Genomic DNA, 13,170 nt, shown 5'->3' with positions numbered 1-13,170 from the left:
AGACTGGAATATTATTAGGTGAGAGAGAAGGTAGATGATAATTTTAGAGTGTCAGATGGGCATCTGGGTAGAAGTGTCTAGAAGGCAGAGGAAAATCCAGGCATGGAGCTTAGAAAAGAATTCAAGGCTAGAGGGGGTGGTACCAGCCAAGGCAGTAGCAGTGAAAGGGAACCCACAGGGAGTGAGCAAAGCACAGAAATGGCAGAGGCAATGGGTGGTATCCCTCTGGGAGCTGTTTCATCCAGAGGTAGGATGAGAAAGGAAGGACTTGTAAAGGAAACAGCAGGCAGACACTGGAGAGAACCAGAGTGCAGCACCATGAAATCCCAAGGAGGAAGGGGATTGTGGGCAGGAGTGTCAAACAGTGTCAACCATTGTGAAGAGGTCGACGAGGATGGACGCTGAGCTGTGGTCATGGGGTTTGCATATCATACAGTCGATGTCTCCAAGGGCAGCATGCATTGTGGGTAGAAGCCACATCAATGGAGCTTGATGGAAGGACAGAAGGCATTCGCTTATGGGGATAACAGAGTTAAAGTGATGTTTGCTTGTTATTGTTCTAGACTGGAGTATTTTTGTTGGTTGAGGAGGAAAAGCCTATAGAGAAAGAGATTGCTGACAAAGGCAAAAACAGTTGGTTGAGCCACGTCTTGCAATGAATAAGCAAAAGTTAAATTAGAGGCTTGGATTGACCTTGGAGGTGGTTAGGGGCAGAAGAGAAGAGGGAAGAACAGATTTTGAAATCCAGAGAGTTGGAAGGCTGAGGCGGGCAGATCACCTGAGGTCAGGAGTTCAAGACCAGCCTGGTCAACATGGTGAAACCCCGTCTCTACTAAAAATACAAAAATTAGCCAGGTATGGTGGTGGGCACCTGTAATCCCAGCTACTCAGGAGGCTGAGGCAGGAGAATTGTTTGAACCCAGGAGGCAGAGGTTGCAGTGAGTTGAGATTATGCCACTGCACTCCAGCCTGGGCAACAGAGCGAGACAGCATCTCAAAAAAAAAGAAAAGAAAAAAGAAAGAAATGCAGCGGGAGGAAGCAGGGACCCCTGTATTTTCGGGAAACCAGAGTCTGAGTATTTTGGGGATGGGGATGGAGCCCTACAGGCTTATCCACTGCCTGCCCTGCCACCCCCACCCAATCATATTCCTTTCTGAAGTATAGAACTATTTAGCAGCTTTAGTACACGAAGGCAGGCTTAAGCATGTAACCGCTCCCCCAACCCCATGCATACCCTCTTTCGATTTTATTTGTGCCGTGGCTTAGCATTGCTTGCACCCTTAAATTCCTCACCTGCTGCTTCTGTCATTTTCGTCACCATAGGTGTCGCCTGTGCTTTGTGGTGGGATATTTGGCCCCTTGTGGATGGCACCCATGTCGTGCCAGTCCCAGGCTGTGCCGGCCGTATCCTTTCCGTGAGGATCTGCCCCAGCATAGCCTGCTACATACCCCAGCCCCCAGCCCCAGCAGATAGACCCTGGATGTCTGGCCAGGGACCAAATTCTTCTGCACAAGTAGGGAGAGAGGCGGAACAGAGGCCAGGAAGGGAGAGAGATGTGTTTCCCACCCAAATGCATGTAACACTTGATCTGCTCAAGAAGGCACGAAAAGGAGAGGATCGGGGTGAGACACCAGGGCCCTGAGAGCTGGGGAGAGCAGCCTGGGTTTCTGGTTCTCTGGGTCCCGGGTCAGTCTGCGTAAGTCCTGGCTAGGATGTGTATCCTGGGCCCATTCCCAGGCTCCCCTTGTCTTTCAGCAACCCTCAGTCCAGTCGGAGGAGGTTTCTGTGCCCCATTACCCTCACACAGGTCTCTGCCAGCCCATCTCACAGGGGCTCCTCCTAAGGCCTGGAGGGGTGCACTTCTCCTTCCCTGTTCTGGGGGCACCAGCCCAGCTTCTGCCTCTGCCAGGACCCTCTCTTTGCTCCATTGCATGTAGACTCACCATTCTTCTTCTCTTCCTGTTAGCAGAGTGCTTTACTTTTCCACCGTGGGAGACCCAGGCCTCTACACAGGGGCTTGTTCACTGAATGCTATCAGCAGCATTGTTTAGCCTGAAAACCAGTAGAGAATGTGTATTTCCTGATCACTGAAAAAAATACCAAAGCAATGAATGTTGTTATATCATCCGGAATGAGGAGTTGAGAAAGAATGCTGGCTTTGACCTTCCATCCCGGAGGGCAGCGTGGAAAGGGAGAAGAAAAGCAAGCTGTGTGCCGTGTGTGGGCAAGGGGGAGAATGGACCAGAAACAGACTGCCCCTGTCAGGACACACAGCACTTGTGGGGTGCCTGAGGAGTTTGAACTCTCCGCAGACCAAGGAGGTGGCAGGAGTAAGACATGAGTATTCTGTAACATCAAGGGAAAGTAAGACCAGACTAAGAAGAATAGAATAATGTTAAAATACACAGATCCCCAGAGGCTGGTGTGTCGCTGTGGGTTTGTTTTAGGGGTAAAGAAAGGGAATTGATGGTCTGGAGCTAAACCAATGTCTGTGTCTGTTTAGTTTCAGCAGAGATGACAGGAGTTAGATAGGACGCCCATGATTTTGGGCACCTGCTCGCTGGGCTCTAAACCTGGGCCTGGACTTCACAGAGTGGAGAACCAGCCCCTGGAGAAGTCTAGCTGGTAGTTTTTAGAAGGAAGAGGGAGCATTGTGACTCCCTTCCAGTTAGGCAGTATGTAGCCAAGACAGGCTGCCCCAGACGTAGGTCTGTGGAATTCCTTTGGGTCTCAGTGGCCTCACCTTTAAGAGAGACTTGGACTAGTGGATTCTTGGAGCTCTAAAACTCCCTTATTCTAGAACACATCTAGATAGGCTTATTTACTCCTTACAAGTTCTTTGATCCAGAGTTAAAAGGAACCCTGGAGTGGGGATAAAGCCCACCGGCTCTGGACAGGGCTGTTGAAGCAGGATAGCAGGGGGCCAGGAAGAGGAACGCCCAGCAGAGCACAGGTGGAATGTGGTCTGCCTCAAGCCTGGGGCTGGATCTACAGTTTTTCTCTTAACAATGCTTTGGCAGGTTTGCACAAAATTACCTAGCACCTTTACGTCTTGCGAATATTACCGCAGCATTAGGTAAAAACAAGTTCAGGTTTTATGATCAAAACAACATCTGGCTGGCCGCGGTGGCTCACGCCTGTAATCCCAACAACACTTTGGGAGGCTGAGGTGGGTGGATCACATGAGGTCAGGAGTTCGAGACCAGCCTGGCCAACATGGTGAAACCCCGCCTCTACTAAAAATATAAAAATTAGCTGGGTGTGGTGGCGGGCGCCTGTATCCCAGCTACTTGGGAGGCTAAGGCAGGGGAGTCGCTTAAACGGGAGGCAGAGGTTGCAGTGAGTTGAAATCACACCACTGCACTCCAGCCTGGGCGACAAGAGCAAAACTCCGTCTCAGAAAGAAAATTTGGAGCAAAGTTAAGCTGCAGATGATGGCACAACACAACAGTCTAGGGCCTGTCGGCCCAACCCGTCCTCCTACACGAAAGAGTTGAGTTTGGTGAAGAAGCATCATTTTGCATCATTTCAAAAGTCTCATCATAAATTCTGTGACATAATCCATCACAAGTAGGAAGCACGCCTCCAGAATAGACCCAATGATGACGAATGGCAGCTCCCACAGAAAGAGAAGATTAATCGCTGCTGGGGTATTGTGTGCAATTCTTTTCAAGGTTGCACAGTGAATTCCCTTGCCCTCCTTCAATTTGGTTCATGGCGTTAAACCAGATTTTTCCAGGGAGATTAAAGATGGGTTTGCAGCAGTATCAAAGAGTATCTCTTACATTGTTTGCGTGAAGAGATTAATTGTCATCTACTTCTTTCATTTACATGGACTTTCCCAAAATGCTACCCAGATCCACAGGCAAATGCCGAGCAGTGACAAGACTGCTTGCACATAGAACTTGGAAAAAGCTTTTTGTTTAAAACCTAAATAACATCCTGTATCAAAACAAATGTGACAATGGGCTATTATTTCTCTCCCCATAATAGCATGTTGTCACATCTCTGCGTCCTGCATGAATGGGGGAAGGGAGGCCTTGTGAGAGGGAGCAGGGTGGGGGAGGCGTGCTGAAACCTTAGAGAGGCACTTCCTGGTTTTGCATTTTCTAAAAACAGAAACTGCTCCTGGGGGAGGTAACTCAGAGGTTAATCTCTGCAGGTGCCCGGCCACAGCCTCGCGTTCATTTCCAGAGAAGGGCTCTGAGGTTGCCTGAGAACACCAGCTACAGTGACCTGACCGCGTTTCTCACGGCCGCCAGCTCCGCCTCGGAGGTGGACAGTTTTCCTTATTTGCGAGGATTAGACGGAAATGGAACAGGTAATTGGAGTCTTTTCTCTTTTCAGTGGGAGTTTCTGTGTTTCCGTCTTTACATGTGGATTTTAGGTATGATTGGAAGTTTCAGCACTACGTGGGAGTAAGGCACTAAAGTTGCGGAAGGGGAATTCTTGGTACAAGTTCAAGTGCATTGAAACTGTGTTCCATCGGTACAAGCCCTGCAGAATTACATGTTAGCGCGTTGGTCTCCTTGAGCTTTTCTGCTGTTACCAATTGCCTTAAGCACCTTCTCTGAGCTCTCCTTTGGTGGACTAAGTATATTCAATTCAGAGAAATTCTTGTCATTGAAATTGCAATTTTTTTTTTAAGTATAAGATCAGAGTTAAGGGTTTTGGCCCAGCTGCCCTCTGCCTTATCCCACGAGCCCCCATTTGAGAGGGTAGCCTGTGGGTGGGTGGGGCTGGTAGAGACACACCACCCCACCCACCCATGCTGCAGCCAGGAGGGGAAGAGGGGGCGCTTGGTCCAACTCAGAGACAGGCATACCTTGGCTCCGTGCCCCACCAGCATGGGGACCACTTAGGATGGGAGCCTCCGCCCTCTGCCGTCTATGCCCACCCAGCTCTTTCCCACGTCGCTTCTTTCTCTGCACTTGCTCTCTCTGCCCTCAACTGGGCATAGAGTGGCCAGGCTTTGAATTTGCTTTGGAATCCACCCTCTCCTGGCAGGTCTGTAAGTCAGCTGGGTCAGTATCTCAGTATCACTCTTCTGGTGTGCCACAGCTAAAAGATCAGAGAAACTAAAAGCTGTCCACCAGAAAATAGGTGATAATTCCTTATCGAAGAAAGACCCTTGACAGGTACCTTCCACCTCTGATTATGTCCAACTGCACCATTCTCTGGGCCCCTTCGCACTGGTCCCCAGTCCTCCTGATGGAAGAGGTGTCAGGATTCTGGAGTCCTGAATTATTTTCTTGTCTACCCTGCTTTCCTTTCCACGACACTTGAGACTAATCACAGCATTAAAATTTTAAATCAAAGGCTGTTCTGAGTTCCATTCTGCCAGGTAAGTAACTTACTGCATTTCCCAGGGATACTTGGATTGAATTTCACTTAATTTTCCAGTACTTTACATAAACTGATTATTCTGAAAAAGCTTTTAAACCTGAAATATTGGATCCATTTTGTAGCATGTTAATAAGTTTCTGGTTAGACGTAAAGGCAACCTGGTGATTTGTTACTCATTTTTCTTCCCTCTGTTTTCCAGAATGTTTCTCCTTTAATTTTTGTGTGCTGATGAGGATGTGATTAACATGTCAGCAAATATGTCAGTACTTTGTCATCAGAAAGATGGCATAGCTGTCATCTTAAGTAAACATTATTAGGAAAAAAATGTTGACTATTACTTGAAATGTGCCAGTCTGGGAGAAAAGTCTTGTTTTGGGGAGTATGAAGAAGTGGTTTAAGCTGGGTGCGGTGGCTCACGCCTGTAATCCCAGCACTTTGGGAGGCCAAGGTGGATGGGTCATTTGAGGTCAGGAGTTTGAGACCAGCCTGGCTAACATGATGAAATGCTGCGTCTGCTAAAAATACAAAAATTAGCTGGGCGTGGTGGCAGGTGCCTATAGTCCCAGCTACTCGGAAAGCTGAGGCAGGAGAATCGCTTGAACCTGGGAGGTAGAGGTTGCAGTGAGCTGAGATCGTGCCACTGCACTCCAGCCTGGGCAACAGATCTAGACTCTGTCTCAAAAAAAAAAAAAAAAAAAAGGTTTAAAATATCATAACCAGCTACCAGCCTCCTGGACGAAATGGTACACGATCCACAAAACACTAACTTGGAGGGACAGCCTCCGTGCTCGGGACTCATTAATTTTTTTCTGTGTCCCACTTCCAGTAGCTCTTGAATAAATTAGGCAGTCTGAGAAAATGGGGGAAAAAGAACACAAAGACAGAACTATTGATTTTAGAGGAGTTTGTTTTACTTTAAAATCATTCCGTGATTTCAGAGGGAAGAGAGAGGGCTTTGCAAGGTGACTTGAAACTTCACAGCCGGGCGCGGTGGCTCAAGCCCGTAATCCCAGCACTTTGGGAGGCCGAGACGGGCGGATCACGAGGTCAGGAGATCGAGACCATCCTGGCTAACCCGGTGAAACCCCGTCTCTACTAAAAAAATAAAAAAAATTAGCCGGGCGAGGTGGCGGGCGCCTGTAGTCCCAGCTACTCGGGAGGCTGAGGCAGGAGAATGGCGTAAACCCGGGAGGCGGAGCTTGCAGTGAGCTGAGATCCGGCCACTGCACTCCAGCCTGGGCGACAGAGCGAGACTTCGTCTCAAAAAAAAAAAAAAAAAAAAAGAAAGAAACTTCTCTTCCATGGAAAGAATGAATGACTTGACCTAGAAATGACTAGGCTTTCTCAGAGACCTAGCAGCGAAGGCATCCACCCATAGTGAATTCACGCGCACCCTCGAGGACTTGGAACGTGGGCTCCCTTGAGCACAGGCACCTCAGTAACTCACCAGCTCCATGCCGGCCCCCGGGGTCAGTTTGCCCACAGCTTGTCTTTTGCCCACAGTCACTTACCTCCTGTTTTACTAAAGGCATCTGAGAGCTCACAGCCTAAAGAGAGCGCGCCTGCACCAGATGTGTCTTTGGGAGATGACACGAGTTCATCTCCTGAAGATCCAGGAAATGACTAGAGTCATAACCAGAGTTCAGTGAAGGTGGATAGAAACAGAGAGGCTGTGGAAGAGACTGGAAAAGGCTCCGAAAGGCTGTTTTCTGGGGGTACCATGAAGGGTGTGGTGTTTAGTTTAGAGGGTGGATCGAGAGTTGTAAGTGGAAAAGCATCTTCTCTTTGTAGCTCCTGGGGGCCCCCTCCTCTCACCAGAGAGCATCGCACTCTTCCCCCGGCTGCTGAGAAAGCACAGAATGTTCCAGTGGTGTTCCCAAGGGGTTTTACAAAAATTGCTTTCACTAATAACTCCAGGAAGACAGAGAAGAGTCAATAAAATGACAAGTGCAGACTTTTCCTGCAATTCCACAACGTTGGTAGAATACAGAGCCCAACAGAACCTTAACTGTCAGCTGAACAGAACCTGTCATGTGACAAGTGACCAGGTGGATGACCCAAGGTGATACAGCTACTCTGCTCGCTTGGGCCAGTGGTATTCCGCCCTGCAACACGATTCTGCTGCATTTGCCTGACACCTGCTTGTCTTTATGCAGACTTAAAGGGAGCCAGGCAACATCCAGATGGAACAGGAAGGAAAGCCACTTTCTATATAGAACTCAGTATTCTGTGTAAAATTGGAGGTTCGTAACAAAGAGAAGGAAAATAGTTCAGCCCTTCCAAATGTGAATTGTTGCAGAATCAGCTGGGCGCGATGGCTCACGCCTGTAATCCCAGCATTTTGGGAGGCCGAGGTGGGTGGATCACTTGAGGTCAGGGGTTCAAGACCAGCCTGACCAACCTCATCTCTACTAAAAATACAAAAAAAGAAAGAAAAAAAAATTAGCCAGGCATGGTGGCGTGTGCCTATAGTCCCAGCTACTCAGGAGGCTGAAGCAGGAAAATTCCTTGAACTGAAAAGGCGGAGGCTGCAATGAGCCAAGATTGCACCACCGCACTCCACCCTGGGTGACAGAGCGAGACTTTGTCTCAAAAAAAAAAATAAAAGTTGCAGAATAAACAACATGGGTGCATAGAGGGAGAGTCATTCGGAAGGCACAGAGAAGCAGGCATTTAATGGAGCCCTGAGGAAGGAAAGAGGCCTCAAGAAAGCAGATCTAATTCCCCACAATGTCTTAAGACAGCTAGAGGACATTAAAGGGATATGAAATTCCATGAACCTAATGCACATTGCTGTCCATTAATATGCTCGTTTCTGCAGTGCTCTATTACTTCTGAATGTTTCAGGCTGAGTATACTTACTTCCATAGATGCAGGAAGGCATCTAGTCTACCCTCCTTAGTTTTGAAGGTAAGAAAAACAGACCCCAGAGGAACAAAGTCACTTTTGGAGGTGACATAGGCAGTGAGTGGCAGATCTGGTACTGGGACTCCTTCTTCCTGAACTGGGAATGTGCAGGAAGGGATAGTTGAAAGGTGACGAGGGAGGAGAAGGGTGACACCATTTCTAGGGCTTTTCTCCTCTACCTACCTGCTACCTGCTACCTGCTACCTGCTACCTGCCTACTTGGGCATCCTGCCTAGAGTTTGATGAAAGAAAACAGCACTCCCTGATGGAAAACATTTTCTCTCAGTTGTTTATACTGTCTAGTAAGTTATTTAATCTCTCTGTAGTTTCTCTTTTTTTGTGTGTGGTTTTGTTTTGTTTTGAGACAGGGTCTCACTCTGTCACCGAGGCTGGATTGCAGTGGTGTGATCATAGCTCACTGCAGCCTTCACTTCCCAGGCTTAAGTGATCTTCCCACTTCAGCCTCCTCAGTAGCTGGAACTGTAGGCATGCACCACCATGCCCAGCTAATTTTTTGTATTTTTTTGTAGAAACAGGGTTTCACTATGTTGCCCAAGCTGTTCTTGAACTCCTGGGCTCAAGCAACCCGCCTCGGCCTCCCAAAGTGCCAGGGTTACAGTCATGCGCCACCGCGCCTGGCCAGCGTTTCTGTAGTTGTAAGTTCCATCTTCTCAAGAGGGTCTAACAGAACCTAGAGTGGTAAACTGTAGACCTGGCTTTGCTTCTGTATCAACTTTGAGCCTCTGGCACATTTATGTTTCAAGACACAAAATCTTTGGACCACAAACATGGTAAATTCTGAGTTTTGTTGGTGGTTTTTTTACCGTAAAATGACATAACCAGACTAAAAGATTTCAAAACTTGGATCTCTGATTCCAACTTGGATCTTTCCATGAAATCTCCATTCCCACACCTTTGCCTTCATTAAAAAACAGAGATGGGTATGAATGATAAAAGGTAGAGTGGCATTAGCTGTGTAGAAATTGCTGTATGAAGGATTTAGCTGTAATTTGTTGCTGAGACTCTAAAATTCACTAGGTTTGCTTTAAATGTTTAAATGTAGACCAGATTGGAGGTTTACATTAGCTCAGGTTGGTAGATAGGTAAGTATATAAGTAACTGAATAAAAAGTCCTATAATTGTATTCTAATGCAGCTTAATTTTTTTTATCACTGTGTCTTTTGTTATTCTGCTCAAAGAAAGATGTAAAATTATGACAGAACATATTTTGTGGGATATTGTATTTCACTAGAGGAAAATGTAAAATGGATTGCTTGAGTGCATAAATATATCAGTCTCATAAGCATTCTCTCATTTATCTGTAGGCAGTCATTAATGCTTTGGCCTGGACCAAAGGCCTTTAATGGAGAATAATTGGTGTATTGAGGTCCTTTTAAACAGACCAAAATAACAATGGCAACTAAAATAACTCATAAATATTTCAAGTCCAGTCCTCAGTAGCATACTTTTTAGCAGAAGTTAGTATTTTTGAAGGAATCTTTGAAGAAATTTGCTATATTAAAAAAAAGCAGCCTCTACTCTAAAACATTTGGTTTTATTGAGGTTATCTGCCAAGTAATTAACATGTGCCTGGGGCTCGCTTTGTGTAAAAGTTACTTCCAGGCGATTTCCACCTACACCTTTGTCTCAGGTTACAGAAAAAACCTTGTCTTTTGAGATCATTTTTGAAAGCAAAACACAGTAATGAAAAATAGCAAACCTGGCCAGGCACAGTGGGTCACGTCTGTAATCCCAGCATAGGCCTGTGATTGCCAAGGCGGGCGGATCACCTGAGGTCAGGAGTTCAAGACCAGCCTGGTCAATATGGCAAAACCCCATCTTTACTAAAAATAAAAAAATTATCCGTCAGGGTGGCAGACGCCTGTAATCCCAGCTACTTGGGAAGCTGAGGCAGGAGGATCGCTTGAACCCAGGAGGTGGAGGTTACAGTGAGTTGAGATTGTGCCATTACACTCCAGCCTGGGCGACAGAACGAGACTTCATCTCAAAAACAACAAACAAACAAACCTGAGCCTAGTTTCCAGCTCAACCCCTACTGAGTGTATGCCCTTAGGCCACCTACCATTACTACTCTCTCTGAGCCTGTTTCTTTATGTGTAAAGTGATGACTTTACCTGCCTAACTGGGTTGTGGTGAGGATTATGTATGTAAAGTGCTTAATGCGGTCCCTGACACATAGGTGGTGCTGTACTCGGTCAGTGGTAGCTGCGACTATTTTTTTGCAAAGGTTTCCACAGCCCACGTGGGTACTTTGCATGCAAATGATGGAAAATGCCTCTTCCTTCTAGGAAACAGCACCAGGCATGACCTGACCCCAGTCACAGCCGTCAGTGTCCACTTGCTGAGCAGTAATGGAACGCCGGTGCTGGTGGATGGTCCCATCTATGTCACTGTGCCCCTGGCCACGCAGAGCAACCTGAGGCACAATGCCTATGTCGCGGCGTGGCGGTTTGACCAGAAGCTGGGTAAGCAAGAGTTCTGTGCCGACGATCGGCTACCAGATGGCTTCGTTACTGTTTGGTTTTCCTTCTAAGAAGCTCATGGAAGTCTCCTTTCCTTGAAGTCAGTGAATGCTGCTGCTCACATTGCATTGTGTGTTCTCATGTGGACGGCACCCTTCCCTTGCCATTCAGGCCCTCTCTCGGGAACTAATTTTTTGTTTGTTTTCTTATTTGTTTTTGTTTTGCACATTTAACCTAATTTACTCGTAAAGAATCTGTAAACGTTATTAGAGCTAAAACTGGCTCTCCTAATCTTCATCCTTTTATTCATCAGAAGGTCATATGGTTGCTCTTGGTCATATGTGGTATTTTTTTTTTCCTGGTTTCTGAAAAAGGACAAACATTTGCCAAAACTGTACAAAACAAAGAAAATAAAAAGTACCCATAAGTCTTACCACCTAGAGAAAACCACTAATATACCTTGAATTCTGTCCTTCTAGGGCTTTCACAGTGCACGTAGGTATTAGTTATCAACTGCTATGTCACATACCACCCTAAAAGTTAGCCACTTAAAACAACAGTGAGCTCCAGTATCTCAGAGTTCCTGGGGGTCAGGAATCCAGGTACTGCTGAGCTGGGTGGTAGGGCTCAGAGTCTCTTACAAGGCAGCTGTCAAGCTGTGACTCAAGGCTGTGGTCATCTCCAGCAAGGTTCAGCTGGGACTAGTGAGTGTGACTCAGCGGCTGAAGGCAGGCCTCACTTCCTTGCCGGCTGTTGACCAGAGGCCTTACCTCCTTACCACGCGAGCCCCTCCATAGAGCTGCTGACTACATGGCAGTTTGCTTTCCCCTGAGCAAATGATCCAAGAGTAAATAAAAATGATATAGTAGGCTGGGTGTGGTGGATCACACCTGTAATCCCAGCACTTTGGGAGACTGAGGCGGGTGGATCACTTGAGGCCAGGAGTCTAAGACCAGCCTGGCCAACATGGCAAAACCCCATCTCTACTAAAAATATAAAATGCTGCGGAGCCAGGCGTGGCAGCGGGTACCTGTAATCCCAGCTTCTCAGGAGGGAGGCTGAGGCAGAAGAATCAATTGAACCCAGGAGGCGGAGGCTACAGTGAGCCAAGATCACACCACTTCACTCCAGCCTGGGTTACAGAGCAAGACTCTGTCTCAAAAATAAATAAATACATACATACATACATACATACATACATACATACATACATATATACAGATATAGTCATTTAAAAGGCCAAGTGCCCAGAATGAGGTCATAGTCTTTTGTAACCTAATCTCAAAAGCAGCATACCATCATTTCTTTCCATAGGCTGTTGGTCACACAGACCCACAGTGGTATAGACCAGCACTGAGAGTAGACTATACAGGGGGATGAATACTAGGAAGTAGGGGTCACTTGGGGCTGGCTGTCTGAGAGGTTGCCTTCTACAAAGCATATTTAGCAGAAATGAGATCATGTGCTGGGTACTGTTTGGATGCAGTGGCTCCCACCTGAAATTCCAACACTTTGGGAGGCTGAGGCAGGAGGATTGCCTGAGCCCAGGAATTCAAAGTCACAGTGAGTCGTGATGCTATGATCAGGCCACTGCACCTCCTCAGCAACAGAGCGAGACCACTCACTCACTCGCTCGCTCGCTCAATAATACATATATAAAAATACAATTGTACAGCATGAACATCTTTCCATAGCATCATTATTCTGCCATATCAATTTTTGTAAGTCCATAGTATTCCATCCTATGGATATATCATACTTCACTTTGGTTCATCAATCCCCTGCAATTAGAAAAAATGTTATTGGCCGGGCGCGGTGACTCACACCTGTAATCCCAGCACTTTGGGAGGCCGATGTGGGTGGATCATGAGGTCAGGAGTTTGAGACCAGCCTGACCAAGATGGTGAAACCCCATCTCTACTGAAAATACAAAAATTGGCCGGGCGTGGTGGCTCATGCCTGTAGTCCCAGCTACTTGGGAGGCTGAGGCAGGAAAATCGCTTGAACCCGGGAGGCGGAGGTTGCGGTGAGCGAAGATTGTGCCATTGCACTCCAGCGTGGGCAACAAGACCAAAACTCCATCTAAAAGAAAAAAAGAAAAAAAAAGTTATTATTCTAACCACTGTTGTAGAAAATATCTTTGTAGCTAAATCTTCATGCACAGCTTTGATTATTTCCTTAGGATGACTTTTTAGAAGAATTGCTGAGTTACAAAATGTACAAAATTCTAAAACTTTTAAAACGTATTTCCAAATTTCCCTCCAGACAGTTGTATTGGTTTCCACTTATGATACCAGCCCAGGAGCATGTGCTTGGGCCGAGGGTCTTGGCAGCATGGGGGCTCTTATCCTCCTTTGCTTCCTAGTGCCCTGAAAGTCAAGCTTGAAAATATCAATTTTCTGCCGGGCATGGTGGCTCACACCTGTAATCCC

The 13,170-nt window shown here is 46.8% G+C and overlaps 1 protein-coding gene across 2 annotated transcripts in view; it reads left to right on the top strand.

Annotated features, from left to right (window-relative positions):
- Positions 1 to 13,170, top strand: part of FAM171A1 (family with sequence similarity 171 member A1) — a 90,338-nt gene that overhangs the window by 45,165 nt on the left and 32,003 nt on the right. The window contains exons 4-5 of one of the 2 annotated variants that reach the window (XM_030941280.1): positions 4,165 to 4,323; positions 10,565 to 10,741. In XM_030941280.1, coding sequence (XP_030797140.1) covers positions 4,165 to 4,323; positions 10,565 to 10,741 — 336 coding nt within the window. The remainder of the gene's footprint in view (positions 1 to 4,164; positions 4,324 to 10,564; positions 10,742 to 13,170) is intronic. The other variant, XM_010365604.2, reaches the window with a different exon arrangement.

Source organism: Rhinopithecus roxellana, chromosome 11 (assembly GCF_007565055.1).
Source record: "Rhinopithecus roxellana isolate Shanxi Qingling chromosome 11, ASM756505v1, whole genome shotgun sequence".
NCBI classification, from domain to species: domain Eukaryota; kingdom Metazoa; phylum Chordata; class Mammalia; order Primates; family Cercopithecidae; genus Rhinopithecus; species Rhinopithecus roxellana.
Note: the sequence above shows the minus strand (reverse complement) of the source record. Positions and strands in the feature narration are given on the sequence as shown.